A 27,424-nucleotide genomic window follows, 5' to 3' on the forward strand; every position below is an offset into this window, starting at 1 on the left:
CCACCTCCCAGAAAAGCCAGCAAGAGCCGCTCTATCTTTAAGGAGCGAGTGTTTCTGCGGCTCTTGCGGGCTTTTCTTGTTTTCCTCCTCCAAAAAATAGGTGCTTCTTATGGTCAGGAGTGTCTTATAGAGCAAAAAATACGGTAATTGGAAGAGGGGAGCAGAGGTGGGCAGGCACAGCCACCCAGAGTATCCATGCAAGAGTTTTTCAACCTTGGGCCCCCAGATGTTGTTGGACTACAACTCCCATCATTGCCTGAAGCCAGCTCCCCAGCCTGGGGGATCCTTGCATCTTCCATGCAGAGGATCCGATCAAGCCAGCACAGAGGTTGTTGAGGCAGGAGTGTGTACATGCTGAGAATGTGGGCATGAGAGAGCACATCTTTGTTGAAGACTCTGCTCTGCCATGTGATGCCCAAAATCTTCCAGGCATGTGGATGCTGTGCACGGCTCACTTCCATAAAGTAGCATGCTCAACATGCAGCCTGGTAGACCTTCATTTTGGTAATGGATGCGCACAGATTACAATTCTGGGAGGTGGGTTTGACTAGGAGAGAGACAGTCCCAAAATCGCAAACTGAGCGAGGATTTGAATTGCAGCACCCCCGACAGTAGCCTGGCATTGCTGCCTCTCGTTACCTCACTCTACCACTGGGCTGAGGTGAATGCGCACAGTTCTCTTTTCTGTTTCCATTCGCGAGACATCCGTGAAATGCCGCAGTTCCACGCTCGGCCTCTGGGGACACACTTGGTTCGCTCCGCTACCCATCAACGCCCGCCAGCCTCGCCATCACTCCGACCGTCGGTGGTACCCGGGAGTCCGTCCGTTTCTCTCCCACGGGGAGTCCCCACCCCTCTGCTTTTTGCTGTGTTTGCGCTAAAATGCGATGTGGTGCTGGGAAGGGCCGGAGGTGACAAAAGCGGACAGTGAAAAGTGGCTCTGCCCCGAAAGGGGAGATCCCGAGGGAGCGAACGAGAAACTGGGGGATCAATCCGTTTGCTTTAAAGTAGGAGGATGTGTAGGACTATGGCTGGCCGACACACAACCACCCGCCCCAGCGCCATCCTTCCAGCGGTCTGCAACCCGGGAGTCTTAGAAGGAACAGCCAAGATGGGAAATCTGCGGCCCTCCAGAGGCTGTTGAACTCCCATTAGCGCCAGCCAGCACGTCCAGTGGTCAGGGATGATGGGAGCGTGTAGTCCAACAACTCAGAGAAAGCCAAAAATTTGCTTCTCCTCCCATTCCTGAATTCCAGAGGGTTTGTAAAGCACTATCGATGCCGAGAAGAGCCCTAGAGTAATGCGAGGGAAATGCAACTTCTTCGCACGTGGGGCAACGCGTTGCAGCTATTTCAGTGCAACTTAAATTTGAAAAGTACCGGGGTGCGGGTCGATCTCTGCAGTGGGAGAGGCGGCTTTGTAAAAGAAACACCACCCTGTTAGACGTCAGCGCCGCTCGCTCGCCTTCCCGCAGCAGGCTCGGGGTGGGGTAGGGCGGAGATGCAGGAGAGCTGTGCCCGGGGCGTGTCCCGTCTCTCCCTCCAGGCTCCCTGCGCCTTTAAGGACTCCTCCTCTCCGCAATCCCCACCGAAGGGGAGGGAGCCGTCCCTGCCGAGGCGCCTTCCGTCTCCCCAGGAGCATGGGCTGGGCTGCCGAGCCAGAAGCAGCGGGCCACCAGTGTCCGACGCGCGCGGAGCCCGCTCTCCCTGCGCGACAGTGGCGGAGCGCGGGCCCGTCGAACTAAAGCCGTCGAGGGGCTGCCTCCAGCTAGGCGCGCCGAGCTTGGCTCCCGTCGCCGTCTTAGCCGCGATGGCTCCTCCTTGGCCGCCCAACGGGACGTGGCTGGGGGCAGCGGGCGCGGCGCCGTCGGGCAACGGCAGCAACTGCTCCGGGGCGGCGGGCAGCCTGGGCCGGCAGGGGGCGTTGGGCGCCGCTCTCAGCCTGGCCGTACTGGTGACGGTGGCGGGCAACCTGCTGGTGGTGGTGGCCATCGCCAAGACGCCGCGCCTGCAGACCATGACCAACGTGTTCATCACGTCGCTGGCGTGCGCCGACCTCATCATGGGCTTGCTGGTGGTGCCCCCGGGCGCCACGCTGGTGCTGAGCGGCCGCTGGCCCTTCGGCACCACGGGCTGCGAGCTGTGGACGTCCCTGGACGTGCTGTGCGTGACGGCCAGCATCGAGACCCTGTGCGCCATCGCCGTGGACCGCTACCTGGCCGTGACGGCGCCGCTGCAGTACGAGGCGCTGGTGACCAAGGGCCGCGCGCGCGGCGTGGTGTGCCTGGTGTGGGCCGTGGCCGCCTTCATCTCCTTCCTGCCCATCATGAACCACTGGTGGCGCGACGGCGCGGACGAGGAGGCGCTGCGCTGCTACGAGGACCCGCAGTGCTGCGACTTCGTCACCAACATGCCCTACGCCATCCTGTCGTCCATCATCTCCTTCTACGTGCCGCTGCTGGTCATGCTCTTCGTCTACGCGAGGGTCTTCGCCGTGGCCACCCGGCAGCTGCACGCCATCGAGAAGGACAAGGGCAGGTTCCTCCAAGAGGCCGCCAAGGGCTCCCGTCGCCGGAGACCCTCCCGGCTCCTGCTGGCCATCAAGGAGCACAAAGCTCTCAAGACCTTGGGGCTCATCATGGGCATCTTCACCCTCTGCTGGCTGCCCTTCTTCGTGGCCAACATCCTCAAGGTCTTCGCCCGGACGCTCATCCCCGACCAGCTCTTCCGCTTCTTCAACTGGCTGGGCTACGCCAACTCGGCCTTCAACCCCATCATCTACTGTCGCAGCCCCGACTTCAGGTGCGCCTTCAAGAAGCTCCTGTGCTGCCCCAGGAGCGCCGACCGCCGCCTCCACGCGGTCTCCAAGGACCTGCGCCGCTGCCCCTGCGCCTTCAGCCCCCGGGCCCCGCCCGAGAAGGAGGGCGAGCCCATCGCCAAGGGAGCCAGAGAGGACGATGACGACGAGGAGGAGGACGTGGGCTCCAGCAGCGCCAGCAGCCGCTCCAGCAGCCGGACTGGCGAAACGAAGCTCTTGTACCTCGCCAGCAATGGGCACGGCTGCGCGCAGCGCCCCCTGCGGGAAGCCCAGCTTCAAGGCACGCAGGTCACTTTGTGCCCGCAGCTGGAAGAGTAGGTGTCAGGAATGAGGGAGGGGTGTCTTGAAGGTGTAGAGTAAGGTTCCTCCACCTAGTGTCCGCCGGACGTTTTGTTGGACTACAACTCCCATCAGCCTAGCCCATTGGCCATACTGGCAGGGGCTGATGGGAGTTGTAGTCCATTACATTTGGTCTATAGCAGTGATTGCTATAGACCAGTGGTGGCGAAACTGTGCTCTCCAGCTGTTTTGGGACTACAACTCCCATCATCCCTAGCTAACAGCACCAGTGGTCAGGGGTGATGGGAACTGTAGTCCCAAAACAGCTGGAGGGCAAAGTTTGGCCACCACTGGTCCATAGCAATTGGGGGAGGGGTAAATATTGTGCTCCTCTTGTTTTCCAGCGGTGTGCCACAGGGTGGTGTGGGAGGGGACTGAAAAGGGAAGGAATCGCATGTTTACTTGGAAGTAAGTCCTGGTATGTTCAATGAGGCTGGCTCCTTAATTAGCACATTTTGGATTGCACCCATCATACTGGGACTGGTGCCCAGAAGGCTGCATCATGGACTGATTACCCAAAGCTTAGACTCTTAAGACTTACAGCAGGTGTAAAGAACCTTTGGACCTCCAGATGTTGTTGGACTACAACTCCCATCGGCCCTAGCAAGCAGGACCAATGGCCAGGGGTGATGGGAGTTGCAGTGACATCTGGTGGGCCAAAGGTTCCTCACCCTTGCCTCAGAGTTTATGCTTTCTTTGAAGAAGGTATCAAATTTAATCTAGCATTTCTTTCGGTTAAAGAAGTCAGGTGTCAGGTGATGGGGTAACTCTGCCAGAAAGCAGTCAGAGTAGACAGCCTGGAGCTATGGGGACAAGTGATCTGAGTGGGTATAAGGAACTTTCCTGTGGTATTTCTCTACTGCAGCATTTCAAAGAGCTGCACACTTGAAGGAAGGGCTGTGATTGTATGGTAAAACATGCTTCGCATGCAGAAGGTTTTCGGTTTAATCCCACAAAAGCCACTGTCAGTCCATGTAGACCATACTGATCTAAATGGACTCATGACATGATTTGGGATAGGGCAGCTTCCTCAGATCCTCTGCTGTGCTTTCTTTCATTGTCAGTTCCCCCAATTTTTCTTTTTGGTCCTGCAGTTTTCAAACATGATGGTGTGTGTGTGTGTAGGGCTCCTTCATTTGTTTCTCTTTCCACAGAGATAATTGAATGGTAGGAAGTTGCCCCACATTCAGAAATTGCAGGATTTTCCTCCTGACCTTATGTTCAGAAAGATCAGGACCCAAATGCTCCCAGCCCATGAAGGTTGGGGGTCCCAAATTCGTCTAGCCAACAATGGGGATGCTGCCAGCCTGTCTGCATTTGCTATATGCGTGGTGTAGGAGAATGGATTACGCAGGAGCAGGTGGGATTGGGGGCATCTGATCCTGCTTCCCATGTCGACTTAGCCTCCAACCTTGATATAAGTGAATACCTGGAAGCGTTATGAGTGTGATTGCCATGGTAGGTGCGGTGCTGAGCACAGTGCAAATAGCCCCTGGATTCAGGGAGTTATAAGCGCAGCCAAGACTGTGAAAGGGAGCTAGTGCAAGAGTAGGAATGAGGGATGGGGAGGAACCATATCAGGTGTCACAGCTGAAGGCACAAGCTGTGTGCTCATTATCATTGCTCTGGCTCCAGTGTGCTCTCACCACTGGTGTTTGAAGCTGTGTACACATGACATTGGCCACAATCCACATCTATCCTGGACTTCCTTGAGAAATACTGGTGTTTGATGTGTTTTCCCTCAAACTAGGTCACTGTGCAGTTAAGCTGAGGTGTGTACATTTGAGATAGCTGGTTGACACGTGCAGATGACAGCCTCCTGAATAGGAATTGTCGAGAGGGGTTTGCAACCAACAGGTAGTATGCACTGGGTGAAGACATCCCCCTCCCTCTCTGATGGTTGCAACATTTGCAACATGCAAATGCGACCTGAAATGCAGCCCCAGGTGGGTGGCTGGGTGGGGGTGGCAATCATGTTTCGTTTTAAGTCTCTACTGTGTAGATAGCCGCAGTGAGTTTATGTAGTTGGGGGTCTCCTTGTTTTGATCTTGGCTTAACTTACTGAAACTTTCTAGTACATGGGTAGGCAAACTAAGGCACGGGGGCTGGATCCGGCCCAATCGCCTTCTAAATCCGGCCTGCGGGCGGTCCGGGAATCAGCGTGTTTTTACATGAGTAGAATATGTCCTTTTATTTAAAATGCATCTCTGGGTTATTTGCGGGGCATAGGAATTTGTTCATTCCCCCCCCCCAAAAAAAAATTATAGTCTGGCCCCCCACAAGGTTTGAGGAACAGTGGACCGGCCCCCTGCTGAAAAGGTTTGCTGACCCCTGTTCTAGTACTTTCCATTCTTTGGCTGTTGTGCTGCAAGTTCCTGTATATTAGAAAAATGAAAACGTTCAGTGCATGTAAAATTCAGCCTCCAAAAGAAAATCTGGCTGGAGGTGAGGGATTATGACACAACCTTAGGGAAAAAAACATACTCTATATGTTGCACAGAATGTATGTATAGGAGCACCTACCATTTTTGTTAAATAAAGTACAGAAAGTTGGAGGGGAGAATCTGGAGCAGAGACAGAGGCGGATTTAGGGGAGCAAGACTGATTCACCCACACTAGGCGCCAGGCAGAGAGGTTGCTGCAGGGGACGCTGCAACAATGAGTTAGAATGGAAGGCAAGGGGGGGGGGTTGCCAAATTTTGGTGCTGCACAGGATGCCACTGAAATTTGAAAGCCCAAAGTCTGTCAGTGTGGTGTAGTGGTTAAGAGTAGTAGTCTTGCAATCTGGGGAACCAGGTTCGCATCTCCGCTCCTCCACATGCAGCTGCTGGGTGACCTTGGGCTAGTCACACTTCTCTGAAGTCTCTCAGCCCCACTCACCTCACAGAGTGTTTGTTGTGGGGCAGGAAGGGAAAGGAGAATGTTAGCTGCTTTGAGACTCCTTCGGGTAGTGATAAAGTGGGATATCAAATCCAAACTCTTCTTCTTCTTCTTCTTCACTGGCAGAGATGTGGTATGTGTCTATGCATGACTGTGTGACCTCGATCCTTCTCCCACTCCTCTTTTTCTACTCCAAGTTGCACCGCCTATAGAATTCCCAATGCATGTCAATAGCCTTTCAAATGTAATATCATTTCACTTTGGGTATAACCAGCCATCCGTTTACCCTACAACTTTCCCCCAGGAAAATCTGTGATTTAGCACTGATTCAGAAAAATGGCAATCAGGTTCTTCACAAATTGTCATTTGTTCTGATTTAGCACTAAAGAGTGGTGGGTTTTTTTTTAAGGATATTATCATCATCATTTAGATATATATACCACCCTATATCAAAATACCCTAGGGTGGTGTACAATATTAAGAACGTATTTTACAGAGCATAAGAAAAACAATACAGAGCATTATAATAGGCAGTGTACTATTAAAATCACCATAACAGGAAAGCAGCAGGGCAAAGGCGGAACCACTTGGATCCATGCCTAGAAAATGTGGGACAAACAGAAAACTGCTCGGACCCGTACTTTCTAAGCACGAGTCAAGCGGAAGTGTGGACGAGCCCCTCAACAAGAGGTTGAGCATGTCAGCTTAATTAAGCAAATGATGAATGCAGGCGTGCGTCCCATTTCACTGCTGCGCATAAGCTCATCTCCCAGCTCACAGAGCCAACTTTACCAGTTTCTGGAAATCACAGGTGAGGAGAGTTTTGCTGTGCTCAGGTCTTGCTTGCTTGCAGGCTTCCCACCACTATCTTGTTGGCCACTGTGAGTACAGGATGCTGAAGTAGATGGGTCTTTGGTGACGGTCCAGTAGGTCTCTTACTGTGTTGTGCTTGGCTTTGGATACTATACAGCAGGAGCCATGTAAGTCTTCCTCAACATGATGCGGTTGGCTGGTGTAGACTGAGTTGCTATGCAACTTATCTTGCAGCTGCTGTCATTTTCGAAGGCAAAAGTTCACACATCTGTGTTTTAAATACAGATGAGGTAGTTCCTCACCCCCTGCTGTGTTTGGGGAAACAAAGCCGATATCGTCTATGACAGCTTCCAGTCTTTGCTGTCACTCAGTTCCTCTTCTTTCACTGCCAGGGACAAATTAAGAGGATGAATGTGCAAAATCCAGCATCCATCTCAGCTTCCAGTGAGAACAAATCTCTTTGCATCTTGGTTGCTCACTCCAGGCAACTTCTACTTGGCACACTCAAGTGGCAAATGGTATACTGTAGATGCCTTTGGCCCCTTGACACCCAAGACACTAAAACAGACGTGGGGAGACAGTAGCCTCTAGATCAGCCATCCCCAAACTTGGCCCTCCAGATGTTTTGGGACAACTCTCATCATCCCTGACCACTGATCCTGTTAGCTAGGGATGATGGGAGTTGTAGTCCCAAAACATCTGGAGGGCCGAGTTTGGGGATGCTGTTGGACTCCAGCTCCCATCAGTCCTAGCCAATGTAACCAATGGCCAGGGATGATGGGTACTGAAGTCCAACAATACCTAGGGGCGGGGCACAGTCTCCTCATTCCTGTGCTGAAGAGTGCCTCTGTCTCTTATTTGTGGCCTGTTTCAATCTCGCTAATGTGCAATGAGGACACATTGTGTGGAAGACCAAGCAATTATACCACTTCAAACAGCCATAAGGTAAAGGGACCACTGGCCATTAGGTCCAGTTGTGGCCAACTCTGGGGTTGCGGTGCTCATCTCGTTTTACTGGCCGAGGGAGCTGGCGTACAGCTTCCGGGTCATGTGGCCAGCATGACTAAGCTGCTTCTGGCGAACCAGAGCAGCGCACGGAAATGCCGTTTACCTTCCCGCCAGAGTGGTACCTATTTATCTACTTGCACTTTGATGTGCTTTTGAACTGCTAGGTTGGCAGGAGCTAGGACTGAGCAACGGGAGCTCACCTCGTCGTGGGGATTCAAACCGCCAACCTTCTGATTGGCAAGTCCTAGGCTCTGCGGTTTAACCCACAGTGCCACCCGCGTCCCTCAAATAGCCATAGATCCCCCCAAATACTGGGAGATGTAGTTTGTTAAGGGTGCTGAGAGTTGCTAGGAGACTCCAATTCCTCCTGCAGAGCTTCTGTTCCCAGAGTTCCCAAGGAATAGGGAATGACTTTGAAACCACTCTGAGAACTGGACTAATTTATTAGGGCTTGTCTTCTGTTTCTAGGAAACTTCCCTCCTCCCAGATGTTGCTGGATACACCCCGACCATTAGACATTCACCCTTCACCCAGCAGATGCATCCCATCATGTGTTTCAGGGTGAACACTGACATGTGTAAAAGGGCATTCTAACTACGGTATATTTGTGAAGAGTCATGATGGAGCTGTAGCTCCCTGGCAACTCATATTCACAGGTTCATAGAAGGCGGTTTTATCTGTCCGTCCACTCCAAGTGTGACTAACTTTTGGCCCTCCAAATGTTGTTTGACTAAAACTCCCCATCAGCTCCAGCAAGCATGGCCAATAGCCAGGGGTGACTAGAGTTGTAGTTTTGCAACATCTGGAGAGCTACAGGTTCACCACACCTGATCTAACCCAATCCAGGACTAGCCAACGTGGTTCTCACCAGTTGTCACTGAGCTACAACATCCATCATCCCTGACCATTAGCCATGCTGGCTGGGGCTGATGGGAGTTGCAGTCCAAGAGCTTCTGCATGGATACCAGTTACTAGTCCAATATTCTCTAGTCTGACTGGCAGTAAGCTTTCTGGGGATTCAGACACAGAAAAGCCTTTCCCATTGCCTGCGACTGATCTACTTATAACTAGGGATACTTTCCAGAGATTAGGAACATTGGGAGCTGCCTTATACAGTGGTACCCCAGGTTAAGTACTTAATTCGTTCTGGAGGTCTGTTCTTAACCTGAAACTGTTCTTAACCTGTAGCACCACTTTAGCTAATGGGGCTTCCTGCTGCCACTGCGCTGCCGGAGCACGATTTCTGTTCTTATCCTGAAGCAAAGTTCTTAACCTGAAGCACTATTTCTGGGTTAGCAGAGTCTGTAACCTGAAGCGTATGTAACCCAAGGTACCACTGTATTGAGTCAGTCAGTTTGCCCATCCAGCTCAGTATTTTCTAAATATCTACACAGTCTGGCAGTGCCTCTCTTTCAGGTTTCGGACAGGGCTCTTTTCCAGACCTACCTGGAGATGTTGGGGGTTGAACCTGGGAGCTTCTACATGCAAAGCACATGCCCTAGTACTGACCTATAATCCTTTCCCAACGATTAAGAAATGGGAGAAGCTGCCTTATGCTGAGTCAGATCATTGATCCATCATCTAGTTCCGGATTGTCCACCCTGGCTGGAAGCGGCTCTCCAGATTTCCACACGGGTCTTTTACAGCCCTATCAGTAGGTGTCAGGTATTGAACTTGGGACCTTCTACATGCAAAGCAGCTACTCTACCACTGAGCTACGCCTCTTCATCAGTTTAGCCATATAAGTTAACCAGACTTGGGACTTCCCTATCAAGATTCTAAGACATTTAACTGGTAGGATTATTTAGATGGCATAGTACTATCTCAGGACTGTAAAGACACAAACAGGGTGGATTGGTTTTTTTGGTTCTTAAAGTTGGTGCTGGATTCTTAAAGTGAGGGCTGCTGTAAGTCTGAGCCATGGCCCTTCCTACATCTCAGAGTGTGACTCAGCCTCAATATATCTCAGCGGGCAAAGCGTCCTTTGGTCCAAACTATACATTTCACACAAATGTCAGCAGGAGAAGCCAGCTCATGTTGGGGTGGGGTGAACTGGTGGGAGGAGGACCCTGAGGAACATAGGAAGCTGCCTTATACTGAGTGAGACCCTTGGTCCATTGAGCCCACCATTGTCTACCCTAGCAGGCAGCCGCATCTCTAGGGATCTCTCCCATCCCTACGTGAGACTTGCTGGAGATTGAACCAGAGTCCTTCCAGATGCAAAGCAGATGCTCTACCATGGAGCTACAACCCTTCCCCATCTCCACCCTCTGCAGGATCTTCCCCCACCCCCAGGGCTTCAAATGTGTGTTTGCCCTGGTCAGCCGTCTCAAAGGGCACATACACATAGCATGACAATGTGCATTTAGTGCTGGATGCGAGTGCTTTTTGGGGGTGCTGTACACATGACATCATCCCCAAGTCATCCCTGGCCCACACTACTTGCCAATATAAAGTGCATTCTTCTGGGCTGGGTATAATTCATTTTGTTCCAGTAATGTACTTCTTGAGCACTTGCTTCCTGGCTGAGTACTATACAGAGAGAACTTTCTTGGGTTTCTAATACTTACCGGTCCCCTTCAAAATAGGAGGCAGTACAGTTACTCTGTATACCAATATAGTATACCAACACACCAAATTCCAGCTCCTCTCTTTTGAAAGGTTGGGGGAAATGATTTTTTTTAAAAAAAAAGTACTGTGGAAACACTAATTGAGAGGTGGAAATTAGTGGAAATTTGCTCATCTGTGTGTACCGATGACACAGAAGTAGCTGCTGCTTTAGATTAGTTACAGGTAGGTAGCCATGTTGGTCTGCTGTAGTTGAAACAAAAGACGTGAGCATGCACACGGAAGCTCATACCAATAACAAACTTAGTTGGTCTCTAAGGTGCTACTGGAAGGAATTTTTATTATTATTATTTTGTTTCACTTTAGATTAGGTTGTTGTGCAAAGGTGGGTTTACTTGCTAGCCACTATATGCAAGGGCAGCCTGTGAAAAAATGTCCTTTGTGTGTTTCAAAGGCTAGACATGTGCACAGCCTAAGTGGTTTCTTCAGCAAAAGGAGGATCTTGGCATACATTGCTGAACTGAGAACTTATTTATTGCTATTTGATTTGATTTTTATCCTGGCATTTTTAAAAAAGTGAACAGCTGTATTTTTATCACAAGCTTTCCTGCTTCTACCCCCCCCCCCCGCTTACCTTCCCCCTCCCTATCTGTGCACATTTACAGATTGGGCATAAATTACAGAATAGCTTCGCTTACATCCAGTGTCCATATAAAATGTCAAAAATAGGCCTATAGGACATCTCAGCATACTAAAGTCTGCAAATAAGATATTAAGAATAGCATTACTAATAAAGAAAGAAACAAAAGCACATTCCGTTCTTAACACTGCACTGAGCTTGCTTCTTAGACTCTTTTAGAATATCTTGAAATGTATCTTCTTCCTGGAGTCTGAAATATCAGCCCCATTTGTAAGCAGAAAGTTCCAAAAGGTCTCAAAACCAGGGTTCAACAGTGGGGACAGTCAGCGTCTTTCAGTTTTATAGGAGGATAGGCTTGGCCACCAATATGTGTCTGGACTGTGTCCTCGTCTCTTCAACGGACAGCTCCGGTTTGAGGCAAACATGCCCCCACAAAAGGGTGCATGTCCTTAATTTCCAATGATTCCTCTCATACCATGTTGCATGCTGCTTTGAAAGCTGGAAAAACAAGATGTAAATAATGGGTTTTTTTTCCAGTGCTAGCTAGCCCTACTCAGAGTAGACCCATTGCAGTTAATGGACAAAGCAAAGATAGGCTCATTAATTTCAGTGGGTCTGTTCTGAGTAGAACTTAGTTGGCTACATTGCACTGTCACAAGCGCTTGCATTTATTCCTTTATTTCATTTTACATCCTTCCTTTCTTCAGTGCAACCGAAGAAGTTCCCAGAAGGTCTTCTGTCTAGATCAGGGGATGGAGAACCTCACGCCCTGAGACCAGATATGGCCCTCCAAGTCTCTCTTATCTGGCCCTCATTGCTCCCCCTACACCACACGACCATCCTTGGCCAAAATCTTCAGAGGCCCTGCTTTGCACCCGAAGTGTTTTTGCCTGACTGGAGCATGTCTTTGATCTCCAATAATGACTCTGGATGGAGACTAGAGACGGTCGTGTAGGAACTAACCTATCATTACAAAGGTACAATGGTACACCTGTCGCTCCATCCACTTTTGCCTCTGGCCTTGCCCACTGTCAGTGTGGCCCACAGAAGGCTAGGTGGCCCTTGGGCTGGAAGATCTCCCCACCTCAAACCATTTAGCTTTAGCTGTTAGCCTATATAGAGTGAGTTGGAAGAGATCACGAGGGTGATATGGTCCAGCTCCCTCCAAAAGGAGGAATCTTTTGCCCAACGTGGGGCTTGAACCCACAATCTTGAGATTAAGTCTCATGCTCTACTGCCTGAGCTATCCCCCCCCCACCCCAACACACACACTTCAAGTGAGTCAGACCATTGACCTCTGGAGTTTAATACTGTCCTTTCTGAATGGCAGAGCTAACATACTCTGTCTGGAAATGTCAAGGTTTAAACCCTAGGCATGCAAAGTATGTACTCTGCCTCTGAACTAGGGGTCTCCACAGCAACATCTTCAACCCATTACACTATTTCCCAGTACTTACAGTTACATTCTTTCCCTCACCTCCTCATGCCTCCGTACAGATGGCCATATCCATTTCGTTCTTGTGGTTGGGTATTTTTGCATCAATCTCATGCTGTCTTCTTGCCCGTACTTCTAAGTTTGATCTTATTTTCTGGGGAAAACAGGGTTGAGGGGGTTGATTTGCAGGTGAGATCATGAAGCAAGCCAAGCGTAGCTTTTTCTAAAAGGAGTCAGACACTGAAAGAGGGTACCTACATGAATGGATGCATGCATCCCGGTGCAGTGGTACCCAAACTGAAAAAGTGGGCTGGGCTAGAGCCACTGATAACAAATCTAATGTAATAAGAGTCTTCTGGATCATGTTAATGGGGATAGCTCAGTCAGAAGAGCGTGAGACTCTTAATTTCAGGGTTGTGGGTTCAAGCCCCACATTGGGCAAAATATTCCTGAACTGCAGGGGGTTGGACTAGATGACACACGGGGTCCCTTCCAACTCTGCAGCTCTATGATTCTATATACTTCTTGAATGCAATCAACCCTAAGTGGTCCAGTGCCGAGGGCCTTCTGGCGGTTCCCTCACTGCGAGAGCCAAGTTACAGGGAACCAGGCAGAGGGCCTTCTCAGTAGTGGCACCTGTCCTGTGGAACGCCCTCCCACCAGATGTCAAAGAGAACAACAACTACCAGACTTTTAGAAGACATCTGAAGGCAGCCCTGTTTAGGGAAACTTTTAATGTTTGATGCATTATTGTATTTTAATATTTTGTTGGAAGCTGCCCAGAGTGGCTGGGGAAGCCTAACCAGATGGGCGGGGTATAAATAAATAAATAATAATAATAATAATAATAATAATAATAATAATAATTAGAACTGAGTGCAACAGTATTCTCCCCACCTATGTGATCTCCAGAAGCTGGTATTCAGAGGCATAAAAGGTAAAGGTAAAGGGACCCCTGACCATTAGGTCCAGTTGTGACCAACTCTGGGGTTGCGGCACTCATCTCGCTTTATTGGCCGAGGGAGCCGGTGTACAGCTTCCGTGTCATGTGGCCAGCATGACAAAGCCACTTCTGGAAAACCAGGGCAGCACATGGAAACGCCGTTTACCTTCCCGCCGGAGCGGTGCCTATTTATCTACTTGCACTTTGACGTGCTTTCGAACTGCTAGGTTGGCAGGAGCAGGGACTGAGCAGCAGGGACCAAGCAACGGGAGCTCACCCCATCACGGGGATTCGAACCGCCATCCTTCTGATCAGCAAGTCCTAGGCTCTGTGGTTTAACCCACAGCACCACCCACGTCCCTATTCAGAGGCATACTGCCTCCCAACTGTGGATGTGGAACATAGCTGTCGTGGCTAGTAGCCATTGTTAGCTTAATCTTCCATGAATTTGTCTAAGCCTCCATGTTCCTGGAAGGAAAATCTGTAGTTTAACTATGAGCTTTGTGAAGAGGTACTTTCTTTTGTGTATCCTGAATCTTTCAGCATTCAGCTCCACTGGATGTTCCCAAGTTCTAATCTGCTCATCTTCTGCATGACATCTCTTCAGACATGCCTCTTCCTCACATGAATACCAGTAACACATTGAATAAAACTTGCCAGTTTTTAGACACACCCCTCAGAGGGGCCCATTTCAGCTTATCTTAATTAATTTCTGAAGACTTTTTATGGGTAGCAATGTGGAGCAGTGGTTAGAACGCTGGACCAGGACTTGGGAGGACAGGATTCCAGTCCCTACTCAGCTCATAGCTGTCAAGCGTCCCTTATTTGGCGGGACAGTCCCTTATTCCAGCGCCATGTCCCGCTGCTGTCCCTTATTGATGATGTCTCTTAAATAAGCTACTGAAGGTAAAAGGGCCCTTTCTATGTCCAGCTGTGCTTTGTCAACAACAAATTGTTGCTGTTTTTTGTGTTGAATATATGCTATATGGTAATTTATGGACCTAATAGATATCTAAAGCCATTTGCACGCAACAAAATAGGTATTTTATAAAAGTAATTGTTGATCCCTTATTTTGGTTGCTGATCCCTTATTTTCGAGGCTGCTGGTCCCTTATTTTCAAATCTGTAAGTTGACAGCTATGACTCAGCTATGAAGCTCACTAGGTGACCCTGGGAGAGTCAAGACTGAGACAGCCAAACCTACCTCACAGAGTTGTTGTGATGATAAAATGGGGAGGGCCACCTTCACCTGCATGGGGGAAAGGTGGGATACTGTGTATATGTATAATAAAAGAAATACAATATGAAATGTGCCAATGACAGACTAACCAGAGGAGGAGAGAGAGAACACTTTGAGGATTTGCTCCATGGGCAAATCTGCTCTGATCAGATGCAACCTCTGCTTTGAAACACCTGCGTCCAACAAGACCCAGTTCTCAATGCTGTAAAAGACTGGCTAAGAAAAAAACCTGACTGGTAAATTAAACTGTTTTTATTCTTGTTGCCTTTTTCTTTTCAAAAAAAGATTTCCCACCAAAGAAGTGACAGATTGTCCTAGAATGTGAGAGAAGGAAGAAGCCAAAGAAAATACAGTGAGTATCCCTTTGAAACTCTGAGCCAAACATGCAGGTTGTTTGATAGATTCTGCCTTTGAACGCAGACTCAGTTGCCCTTGCTTTGGATGGATTATTACAATCTGCTATATGCGGTACTGCCTTAGAAGATTGATCAGGATGACATGTTCTGTTTGCTGGTGCTCCAAGGATGCAGCGGTGGCAGAAAAATTACAGTGGCACCTTGGGTTAAGTGCTTAATTCGTTCCGGAGATCCGTTCTTAACCTAAAACTGTTCTTAACCTGAAGCACCACTTTAGCTAATGGGGCCTCCCGCTGCCGCCACGCTGCTGGAGCATGATTTCTGTTCTCATCCTGAAGCAAAGTTCTTAACCTGAAGCACTATTTCTGGGTTAGCGGAGTCTGTAACCTGAAGCGTATTTAACCTGAAGCATATGTAACCTGAGGTACCACTGTACTGTTGGGCCAATAGTGGGTATAACCTGTATTTCAGAAGTGAGAAACCTCCTGCTCAGGAACCCAGTTTGGCCTGTTAAGCCAATTTCCCCAAACCACAGCCACCTGACATTATATGCAACATAAGGGATGCGGCAGGTGGAGACACAACTGGGTCCTTTGTCTGGAAAACTCTTTGCACAGAGTTGAAGTCCCTGTGCATCAACTGAGGGTTGGGCAGTTCAATCCTGCTTGCTTATGGTGCTCAGTCTAGTTCTCCAGAGGGAACTTACTGGTGCACTTGAACTCTGCTCACTACTTTCCCTCACCCCTGCAGCAGTGGCGTAGCGTGGGTTGTCAGCACCCGGGGCAAGGCAAGTAATTTGCACCCCCTAACCCGTGGATTTGCGCCCCCTAACCCTAACCCCCAGATGTTGCGCCCGGTGCGGCCGGCCCCCCCTGCACCCCCACGCTACGCCACTGCCCTGCAGGCCAACTTTGACAGGAGGACAGAACCACCCACTTGTCAATCACCTGACATCAGTAGATTGCCATGTGTCAAAGTTGGCCCATGGAGTGTATTGAGGGCGATAAAGATCTAGCCTAGTAGGCCAAAAAGGTTCCCCACCTGCTATATTTGGTCATGCAGTATAAACTGGGAGCCTCTCCTTGGGGCTGCTGTACAGTTGAATTCTTCTTAGAATTTTGCTGTCTATGTCAAGCTGGATTTTTGGTTTCGTGTTCTAAGTGGATATATTAAGCAGTGTTATATTGTACAGTCGTACCTTGGTTTTTGAACAGCTTAGTTCTCGATTGTTTTGGCTCCTGAATGTCGCAAATCTGGAAGTGAGTGTTGCAGTTTGCAAACTATTTTTGGAAGCGAAACATCTTATGGGGCTTCCGCTGCTTCTGATTGGCTGCAGGAGCTTCCTGCAGCCAATGAGAAGCTGTGTTTTGGTTTTCGAACATTTTGGAAGTCGAATGGACTTCCTGAATGGATTCCGTTCAACTTCCAAGGTATGGCTGTATTTGGTTTTGCATTTTGACTGATACAGTGAGCAGCTTTGTGGAACATGGGCTCCGAAAGCAGATTATAAATCTTCTAAAGGAATAAAAATTAGCATCACCACTAGGAAATTTAGGGGCAAACTGCCTCACAGGGAGGTTCCATCTAGCCTTCGTGGATAGACCTCTCCTCATGCATTAATTTGCTTATGCGCATTCTGCTCCCTTCATTAAGAGTGTAATAGGCCAGTGCAGATTTTCAAAGATTCACACAACTGGAATCATGTGATAGGAAAAGGGAGGTGCACCAGTTATTCCTTCTTCCTACATTGTGTCACTGCTGCCCAGCTTCACTCATTGGGGAGCAAAGACTGGAAACCAGGAATCCACTAAGTCCATTTTGCATAGTACTGTCTACATCAGGGCTGGGGGCTGAATGCAGCCCTCTGGACTCTGTCTGGACCTCCCCAGGTAGCATCCTTCACAGGATCTGCTTTGCACCACCTATGAGTGTTTTTGCCTCATTGGGATGTGCCCTTGAGCCCAGAGCCTTTTTTAAAATAATAGACAAAAATGCAACACTTTTAACATTTGGGTGGGGGGTGGGTGGCAAGGTGCTGGTACTGTGTACCTTGGAGTACCCCCAGAAAAGAAGCCCTGCTTGAGCCCTAGATGGAGGTTAGAGAAGTGTGTTTGTGTGTGTGTATGTGTGTAGAACCTAGGCTACTGTTCAAAGGTAGTGTCTGCATTCATGACCCCGCCCACTTTTGCCTCTGGCTCCACCCACCACTGACATGCAGTGCTGAGATCACTGCCCAGAAGGAACTGTGGTCCTTGGGCTGAAAAAAAGAATAGAAGCATAGAATGGCAGAACTGTCATCTAGATTCTAGTCCATCCCCCTGCAATGCAATAACCTCTTGCCCAATGTGGGGCTTGAAGCCACAAATTAAGAGTCTGATGCTCTACCAACTGGAAGAGATCCTCATGCCTGCTTGGAGTAGCAGCAGCCCTCTGGGCGTTTTTTCCACCTATAACTACCTGGAGAAGATGGAGATGGAAGCTGGGACCTCCTGCATATAAGAGCTAATACTCTCCCTCTCAGCTCCAGCCCTTCAGCTGAGGAAGCAGGATTCCAAATCCCTCTCTAGGTCAGTGTTTCCCAACCACTGTTCCGCGGCACACTAGTGTGCCGCGAGATGTTGCCTGGTGTGCCGCGGGAAAAATTAAAAAATTCGAAAGATTTTTTTTTTTTAAAGTCAAATTTTCGATTGGGGTGCCGTCACTAGATGACCCCTGGGGTTCCCTCCCTCCCTCCCACTCTGCGCCTCCCTCCTCCTCCAGGGAGGCCCTTCCTGGCTCTCGGCCAAGGCTTGGCGGCTGCCACTCACTCACTCGCTCGCCCACCCGTCCCTCCAGTCCCTCCATCCCTGCACCCGGCCTCTCCCCCTCCATCCCCGGCACGGGGGCTGCCGGGATCCGTAGTCCCCTTGCCCTTGGGCTCCGCGCCCGCGCGGGGTGTGCGAACTACGTTTCCCAGCGTGGCCTGGCGGGCCGGGCGTTTTGTTTGAAGCGCTCTTCTCCCGGCCATGGAATGAGCGCAGCGGCGGCGGCCGGGCGGGCAGGGGCTCTTCCGCGCAGACCCCGCACAGCCTGCCTGCGCCCCCGCAGAGATCGGGCGGCAGGATGGAGTCCGGGGATCCCCGCGGAGGCGGAGCGGCGGAGGCGGAGGCTGCCCCCCAGGTAGGGCTGCGTCGGGGGTTTTTTATTTTTGCAATGCTGCATCCACGCCGGAGGGGACGCATCGGACCGCGGGGAGACCCCTTGGCGGGTGTGCAAGGCAATGCATGCGTGCAGGCGTTGCATGGAGTGCAGTGCAATGCAATGGCAACGCGGCGCCCTGCATGCATGCATGCAACTTCCACCGGCGCTCCGGACTTGGCAGGTGAGGGGGGCCCCCAGTGGGCGGCAGAGAGAGCCGGGAGGGCGAAGGGGAGCCGGGGGGGGAGCAGCGCTGCTCCCCAAGCCGAGCCCGGGGGGAAACTTTGGCGTCGTTGCGCCGGGTGTTGGAAGCGGAGGCTGGCGGGGGCCCCTCACCTGCAAAACCTGGTCGCCTCTCATATATTTCGTGCATTGCATTCATCGCCCGCTTTCTCCTCCAAGGAGCTCCCGGGGGCGCGCGTGGTTTTCCCCGTGTTATCCTCGCAACAACAGCCCTGCGAGGTGGGTCAGGCGAGTGGCCCAAGGGAGCACCCAGGGATTGTCCTGGCCAGGTGGAGTGATTTGAACCCTGCTCTCTGCCCGGTCTTCGTCCTCATTTAGCCCCCACATGTGCATGACTGTGCATGACTGAGGTTTTCCCCCCTCGTCTTGGCTATGGTGTGAGTCTGTGCTGTTAATTAATGGGGTTCTGCCTTCGGAGAAGATGAGCCAGCCCTCAAGGAGGTGATTATGTAATTTGCTAGCAATTCATGTCCCTCCCGGCGTGACGCTGCGCGCTGACGTCACGGGGCTGTAATGGTGGTGTGCCTCGAGATTTTTTTCATGAAACAAGTGTGCCTTTGCCCAAAAAAGGTTGGGAAACACTGCTCTAGGTGATCTGATACCGTGTACAGTTAACACTCTGAGTTGGAGGGCAGCTGAACAAAATGGAGAGCCTCCTGTACTCATGGGGGCTCCCTGTGCTTTTCAGAACCCAATCCCTCCCCCAGGTTTTGAATCATGCCCCTATTCATTTGAAAAGGCTCAATGGCTTCTTGGCAAGCTCTTTTAGTCATGCTGTACGATGCAGATATTGCACAGGAATGGAGAAAGCTGTCTTAGTTAGACTATTAGCTCGGTATTGGCAGCACATCTCCAGTGTTGAGTAAGGGGTCTCCCACAGTCCTACTGGAGGTTGAACCTGGGTTCTTCTGCATGCAAAGCAAATGTTCTGGCCCCAGGCTATGTCCTTTTCCAATCCTTGGTTTAACCATGCAAATTAATCAGGCCAGGGGGCTTTTCTACCAAGAATTCAAGAAATTCAACCAGTCGTATTCTTTAGATAGCAGGAGAAACAACCACAGCACAACCACAGAACCTTCAAGAGACAAACAGGCTGGACAGTTTTAGTTTTTTAAAGTTGCAGCTGGATGGATGTTTCGGCTGCTGCTGCAAGCCTAAGTTCTTAATCTAAAGCTTTGGTGACTGCATGTGGATGTTGGACTGGACAAGAAGGCAGTCCAGAGGCAGGGATCGTAAGTGCAGGGAAAACATCAGAAGCGTTTTCTGTCGCCAAGCTTACCCAGAGAATTTTATCTTTCCTGCTTATACTCGTAATCTTCTTAGCGCTCCCAGGATCTAAATGCCATATTTGGAATTTGGAAGGCATATCTGATTTTGTTCTATGCCTGAGGCTTTTAATTTAAGATGCTTTGGTGCTTTGTTTGTAGTGAGTGACTAATAAGTATTATTATTAGTTCTTATTACTATTTCAATTGATATCCTGCTGTTCCTCCCAAAGGAACCCAGGGTGACAAAAACATTAACACCAACAACAGCAATCTAAACGATGCCTTATGAGGAACGGCTAAGGGAGCTGGGCATGTTTAGCCTGGAGAAGAGGAGGTTAAGGGGTGATATGATAGCCATGTTCAAATATATAAAAGGATGTCACATAGAGGAGGGAGAAAGGTTGTTTTCTGCTGCTCCAGAGAAGCGGACACGGAGCAATGGATCCAAACTACAAGAAAGAAGATTCCACCTAAACATTAGGAAGAACTTCCTGACAGTAAGAGCTGTTCAACAGTGGAATTTGCTGCCAAGGAGTGTGGTGGAGTCTCCTACTTTGGAGGTCTTTAAGCAGAGGCTTGACAACCATATGCCAGGAGTGCTCTGATGGTGTTTCCTGCTTGGCAGGGGGTTGGACTCGATGGCCCTTGTGGTCTCTTCCAACTCTATGATTCTATGATTCTAAAAATAGTGAAGGAAGAGTGTTTCTTAGCTGTCAAATGCCTGGAAGGTTTTCAAATTCCTCCTGAAAGAAGGAGACAGATGAACCTCACCTGGGAGGGTTTTCCACAAGCCGGGAACTTCCACTGATAAGGCCCTGTCCAAGGTCCTTGGGGACCAAGAAACCCCTGCTGCTGCTGGTGGCACCACCACCATTTCACCAGCTGGTTGTGGAGATGGTTGATATTGGGGAAGCCACTGTTTTAGGTACTCTGCTCCCGAGTCATTTGTATGCCCATACTAACACCTTGAATTGAGCCCAGTACATTAAAAGTAACAGGGCTTCCCTCAAAGCATCCTGGTAACTGTAGTTTGTTAAGGGTGCTGGGAATGGTAGCTCTGTGTGTGTGTGGGGGGGTGAACTACAGTTCCCAAGATTCTTTGGGGAAAGTAATGTGCTTTAAATGTATTTAAAGTATTACTGACTTTCAGGATTTTGGCTGAAAGACACTGTTACTGGCAACCCTGAGATCACCGTTCATTTGTTTTTCAAAAAATGTTTTATCATTGATGTGTTTTCTGCTCTGGGCTCCTTCAAAAGCAAGGGTGGGATATAAATTAAAATAATAATATGAATAATCCAGTGTTGTGGTTAGAGTTTCGGGCCCAGACCTGGGAGAGCAAGGTTTGAGTCCCCATTCTTCCATGAAGATTACTGGGTGATCTCAGGCCAGTCACTGCCTCTCAGCCTAACCCACCTCTCAGGTTTGTTGTGGGGATTAAATTGGGGGGGGGGTTGGAGAATCACAGATGCCCCCTTGAGCAGTGGCGTAGCGTGGGTTGTCAGCACCCGGGGCAAGGCAAGTAATTTGCGCCCCCTAACCCGTGGATTTGCGCCCCCTAACCCTAACCCTAACCCCCAGATGTTGCACCCGGTGCGGCCGGCCCCCCCTGCACCCCCACGCTACACCACTGCCCTTGAGCTCCTTGGAGAAAATGATGATGTATTAATGCAAGGAATAAAATAATAACTAAATGATAATGTTGTGAATGTGCCCCGTTCCCTTGTTGGGCTGGGGATTCTGAAAGGCACATTCAGTTGAACAATGCATGGGGGGGGGACCCTTGCAGCCCTTCCCCCTGAGTGGAAGGAGGTTAGGAGTCAGGGTAGAGCAGTCGTGGGTAGGAATTTTGCGGTTGGGGACAGTGGCTCCCATTCTCGTTGTGTGACTGCCTGCATCCACAGAACACATTTATTTAGAAGCCTCTTCGTCAAAGAGCTCTCTAAGCGATGTCCAGCTAAAACTGTAGATCAAAGGCAGCTAAAATCCACAGAATCATTTAAAAGGCAAATCTTCATTGCATATTTTCCCTTAAAGTGCAGATAAAAATAAGCCAGACCTTTTAAACCAACTCTGACACTTGGGTGAGACAAGCCACCTGTCAGTTGCTTGGCAGCCTTATGATCCAGCAACTTCTCTACCTTCCCCACACCTGATACCATATATAACATCCTGACGTTGGCCTGGGGGGAGTGGGTTTGGTTTCAGGGAGAAACGGCGATGTGAGTCAAATCCTCATTGATTTTTTTATATATTGCTGTTTGTCCAAGGCCCCCAAAGAAGTGAATAGATTAATACCCCCCCCCCAAAATAAAATAAAAGTGCATCAACTAGAAACACAAAAATACAAAACATAAATCTGGTAAACCAATTAATAAAGATATAGAACAGGAAAAACTCGGGCGCAGCATGAATCACACCTCGTGCATTTGTGAGTCGCATTCCTGCTCTCACCGCAAATGCCAACTGCCCATCACAAACCCTGTCCTCAACAATAGGGTTCTCCCTGGAAACAGCTGCAGCTGTGGCAAAGTTCTTACGGTTGCTGCCTGGGAGCAGTCTTGCCTGGCTCAGGTTCCCCAGTCCCTGGTCTAAAAGGAAGTAGTGAGGGTGTCTGCCTAACATCAGTGAGCAGAGAGTTCCAAAGCACAAGACTGGCTCCTTACCCCAATGGCACTCATGTATGCTGAGAAGCACACAATCTCTTGTCTTCTTGGTTTACACATTTTCATAGCTCTGCAGGTACAGAGGCAAAGGGGCCAGCATTTTGATGGAGTAAAATGTGTGTCACCGTAGAATTGCTTTTGCTTTCGTTGGCTTTATGCCTTAGCTTGGGACGGAAATGGTTTACGGTTTATTTCCCCCAGAGAAATCCACCAGGAGCTCTGAAGAACCAGTTATGCAATCAATTCACACACACTTGCTTATTGATTCCAGCTCTGTGTGTTTGTTTGCCTTAATGAAACCTAAGCCTGGCTTGATTTGTCAATGACAGGCTAAATTGCTGTGTTGGATTAGGGTCTGTTGTTGTCTTTGATAGGAATTGACGTGCATCAGCAAACTGTTATTTCCCTTTTCAAACTCCCTTTTCTTCTTTCTTTTCAGGACAGCAACGCAAGCTTGGCTGGGAGGGGTCTGAATCTCCTGATTGCCAAATAATTAAAATTGACTCTACATCAGTGTTCAGAAAAGGAGGAGGAGGAAAAACTCCCTTTTTAAAATAACCAGTTTGTTCCTTTTGTGTTCAGTTTGGAGAATGGCTATCATGTGTTCCCCAGAGACAGTGAAGTTGCCGTCATCTGATAGGGATACTCCAGAGGGGGGTATTTTGGTTGAGAAAGGACAGGAGTAGTTACTCTGGATCCCAGAATCATCAGCTATAATTTAACTTGCTCGTTAAATTACAAATCCTAGAAGCAGTTCTGTCCCTTTAATACTGTTTCTCCACCCAAGATGCTCACTGCTGGTTTAACATGGAACTTACACTGAGGGAATACAAGTCCTTCATCCATAGTCCGGCTATAAGCTGCTTCTATGGGTGCCTACTTGACATGTATAGATGTCTGTCTTTTTGATGCTGACTCAGGTATTTTGAAATGCACACGTCATAATTCCCCTTTCCTCCAGCAGCCAGTCATTGTGAAGAAGGAACAACAACACTTTAAGCAAGTCATGATGGCTGGATGAAGCCATTCCTTGATGCAGTTTCATTACTTACAACAGAGGCAGCGAAGGTGTGTCCCTCCTGACATTGATGTAGTCCAACTTTCAGCAGCCATAGCAAGCATGGCCAATGGTTAGGGATGTTAGGAGTATTTGGAGAGCTCTAGGCTTTCTGCTGCTAATCTACCAATAGGCAAACGTAGCAAAGGTGGGGGTAGGGATATGGATTTTGTCATGATTGGTTTTGATAGTGATGGTCAAGGATCAAACAAGGGTGAATATGGAATCATGCTTCAAGACAGCCATCTCCAACCCAATGCTTTCTAGATATTTTGGACTACAAGTCCCATCAATCCCAGTCAATGGACAGAAATGATGGGATCTGTAAAATAAAATATATGGAGGGCACCAGGTTAGGGAAGACTGTTTTAGGCCCTGTTGTTCTGCAGTGATGGCAGAGAATTAACAGGGGTGGGCTGTCTTATCACCACATTTCAGGGTTTCCAGCATTCAGCTGGTCGTTTGATTTGCAGGTGCTAATTTGCAGGTGCTAATGTTTATAGCAGTATGCCGTCAAAAGCTTCCCCTGCTGATTTTTAGGGGCTGAAACCTGTAAAGCAAGTGTAGGGAACCAGTGGTGAACTACAACTCCCATCAGTCTTAACCATTGCCTATGCTTGCTGGGGCTGATGGGAGTTGCAGTTCAGCAACATTGAGACTGTTTCCCACCTGCCTGACTAGGCAGCAACCCTGCTATAGCTCAATGGTAGAACACATGCTTTACACACAGAGTGTCCTAAGGTTCTCCCGTTCAGCCATCAGGTGGCAGCTGACAGCTGACCTCTGCCAGAGACCCTGGAGAGGCACTGCCGGTCAGAGTAGACAGCACTGGGCTAGATGGATCAATAGCCTTTGCTGATAGAAGGCAGCTTATTAGGTTCATAATAATTTCCAGAAACATTGCATCTGTTGGATTTCTCTCTCATGCAGTTTCAAAATCCCAGGGTGGGACTGAGGAATGACAGTCTAGCTGCTGTGAATTTTTTTGCCCTATACTGCTGATTGATCCATCTATTTGTTTGGTCCAACTTTGACTGCAAACTTTCACCATATAGCTGCAACTTCCAAGGGGCCAGATGCAATTCATCCAAGCCTTTTGCAATCTAACAGATTTGCCTTCAAGAATCTATCCCATAAGGACATATTCTCTCTCTCTTTCTCTGTTGAACGGCCAGTTTCAGAGGAGAACAAGGATCCTCTTAGCAGAGCTTTGGCAGAGGCCCTTTTAGCTTTTTAGAAGAGCAGGAAATATTGGCACACATAGCTTGCCAGTCAGGAGCGTGTGAAGCTGCTTCTGTTGACATTTCCTGATCTACACAACTGTTGGAGTCCCGTGAGTTCTGATGTCTCAAAGCAGTTGGCGGCATTTTAGAATGAGCCACAGAAGCTGCAGCAGCTGCCAGTCAGTATAAATAGGGGCCAGCTCACCCAACAGGGCCAGCCCACCCAAGAGGCAGACTGATGTGATAACCATGGGTGGTGGAATGCCATGGGACAGTGCCTGCATGGGCAACTCCATCCATCCCTGGAGAAGGAAGGAGAAGTGGTGGCATCGTCCGGCAGGATTTTGCCAGGAGCTACTGCAGCTGGGACGTGGGTAGCGCTGTGGGTTAAACCACTGAGCCTAGGACTTGCTGATCAGAAGGTCGGCGGTTTGAATCCCCGCGACTGGGTGAGCTCCCGTTGCTCCGTCCCTGCTCCTGCCAACCTAGCAGTTCGAAAGCACGTCAAAGTGCAAGTAGATAAATAGGTACCGCTCCGGCGGGAAGGTAAATGGCATTTCCATGCACTGCTCTGGTTTGCCAGAAGCGGCTTAGTCATGCTGGTCACATGACCCAGAAGCTGTATGCCGGCTCCCTTGGCCAATAAAGCGAGATGAGCGCCGCAACCCCAGAGTCGGCCACGACTGGCCCTAATGGTCAGGGTCCCTTTACCATGACCTTACTGCAGCTGTGCAACCCCAGTATGCGAGATGACAGGGGCAAGGCGCCTTCCCTCTTTGCCTCAGGCAGTGAAACAAGATAGGCAGCCCTGGGGACAAAGATGGACCAGTTGCTAGAAAATGCAAGAAGGGAGAGGGGTCTTGTGTTTAGGGCCTTTTTCTAGGTTTCCCACAGGCATTGGGCTGGCCACTGTGAGAACAGGATGCTGGCCATTGGCCTCATTCAGCAGCCTCTTCTTATGTTACCTCTGAAACAATCTATACACTCTGATGCTTTGCACTAGTTCAGAAGTCATCCATTCAAATTAGAACTGCAGACTCAAAATGCTTTTCTTCCCTAATGTACTTATATGCAAATTCCATAACTCATCTGAAAATGTAAAATGCCTGTGAAATAGGATTAGTCCAGTGCCAGTTTGTTTGAGATTGTAATTATTTTATCATTGGCATTTATTTCATGCGAGTTTTGACAAATCTGGAACGTAGTGTTAATTCAGTCGAAAGGTGCAGAGATTGCAGCGAATGTCTTCCTTGGAAATTCATTTCCAGTTCTATTTATTAAAATGAATAAAAAGCCCACAGCCTAATCAAAATGGAGTTGGAATGGATCCTGTTTGAAATGTATGCCAATTTGCATTTCAAATACTTGCAATTTAAATATCTGTCCAAGTCCATGAATATTTATATTTGATCCATGAAGATAATCACCTTTTTTTTTACTGTCAGTCCTTCCTGGGCCAGAGAACAGCTCTGTAAAATCCCCAAAAGCAACCACAGAGGGAATGCCTCTTGTATTGAATTATCTACCTCAGAAGCCAAAGCTTTGGAGTTCTGCCAAAGTATTAGCTTCATATGCACTCTTCCTCCCTTCTTTTGGTTTTCATATTTTATAATATATTTGGGGAAAATTCACTAGAGCACTCTGTTAAGCTTAGTGGAAGAAAGGGTTAACTATGACGCTGTTTCTCTAGGTGGTGTCAAGGGTCAGCATGGGCAGGCCCACTGACAAACCTCCTGATCTGCTTCTCCTCTTCACCATTGCTTGTTCACCTGCCTCTTCTTCTGGCCCAAACAATGCTGGGCAATAAGTGATGGAAATGTGGGGAACTTGCAGCTCTTCAGATGCTGCTGGACTCCAGCTCCCATCCTCCCTGACCATTGTCCATGCTGGCTGGGGCCTGATGGGTCCTTGGAGTCCAATAGGGTCAGGTTCTTTCCATTCTTGCTGTGGAGTACACAGACACCCCATGGAAAGTCCTATCTTGGGGGGTACCTTTGCATGCAGGTCCTCAGTGCTTACTACATACAGTCACAATAGAAAAAAAGGGACTCCCTGCACTTGTCATGCTTAGGTAGCAAGGAGGATTTGGGCAACTCCAGCTTAATTCTCACTCCTGCAGTTCTGTGCCACTAGAATCAGGGCTTGCTGAAATTCCCTGGTCCTCACCAACTAATAAGAACCGAAGGAGCAATGGCGGCTGGTGTCTGTTGGGGTGGAAGGCAGGGAGATCAACATTAGGTGGCGCCATAGCCAATGACAGGCACAGCCAACTCATTCTACTTTGGTCCCCAGCCTCCTCCCTGCTGACGTCTACAAGGGGAGCAGAAATGGCCAGCCAGTGACACCCACCAAATTGGTTGTATGTAAGAACACAGGTGGGTGGGAGGTGGCTGAGGGCAGTCTCAGACAGATGGTGAGATGTCCTTGGCTGTTCCAGTCATATACCAATGGCATTTTGGATGGTGAATATAAATGTGTTTTAGTTACTTTACTTCTGTTTCACCTATCCTCCCCTTACCAGCGAAATACCCATCAAAGAACTCTTTAACCATCAATGTATGTAAATTTTGTAAAAAAAATAAAAATAAAAACTTGAAAACATTGCGAGTGTTGAGAAGTCTTATTTACAATCAGAAGCAATCATGCTCACATTTCAGATCCTGGCTTTGAGGTTCATCGACACTTTTGATAAGTCTTTTATAAGGGGCCCTTGGGATTAGAGCAGGGGTGGAGAGGATGTGTGGGTCTCCC

At 49.1% G+C, this 27,424-nt stretch overlaps 1 protein-coding gene across 2 annotated transcripts; it reads left to right on the plus strand.

Annotated features, from left to right (window-relative positions):
* The first annotated feature begins 90 nt into the window (after nucleotides 1-90).
* ADRB3 (adrenoceptor beta 3) lies at nucleotides 91-27,274 on the plus strand. 2 transcript variants are annotated; one of them, XR_014520218.1, is made up of 3 exons: nucleotides 91-3,298; nucleotides 3,458-4,130; nucleotides 4,511-5,709. XR_014520218.1 is itself a non-coding variant. In XM_083480545.1 (3 exons), exons 1-2 carry the CDS (start codon nucleotides 1,501-1,503, stop codon nucleotides 15,006-15,008), a joined length of 1,671 nt encoding a protein of 556 aa, XP_083336671.1. In that variant the 5' UTR covers nucleotides 91-1,500; the 3' UTR covers nucleotides 15,009-15,035; nucleotides 22,833-27,274. The 2 variants fall into 2 exon arrangements, 1 of the variants encoding a protein (XP_083336671.1); XM_083480545.1 differs by lacking the exons at nucleotides 3,458-4,130; nucleotides 4,511-5,709 and adding exons at nucleotides 14,969-15,035; nucleotides 22,833-27,274 and having other exon boundaries at nucleotides 91-3,131.
* Nucleotides 27,275-27,424: the final 150 nt, after the last annotated feature.

The sequence above is a fragment of the Podarcis liolepis genome, assembly GCF_965112155.1.
Source record: "Podarcis liolepis genome assembly, chromosome: 16".
NCBI classification, from domain to species: domain Eukaryota; kingdom Metazoa; phylum Chordata; class Lepidosauria; order Squamata; family Lacertidae; genus Podarcis; species Podarcis liolepis.

Coding starts and splice junctions, on each gene's coding strand:
- ADRB3 (XM_083480545.1), top strand. CDS start 1,501: ATGCAGGAGAGCTGTGCCCGGGGCGTGTCCCGTCTCTCCCTCCAGGCT. Junction 3,132..14,968: donor TTGTGCCCGCAGCTGGAAGA/GTAGGTGTCAGG, acceptor TTTCAAAAAAAG/ATTTCCCACCAAAGAAGTGA.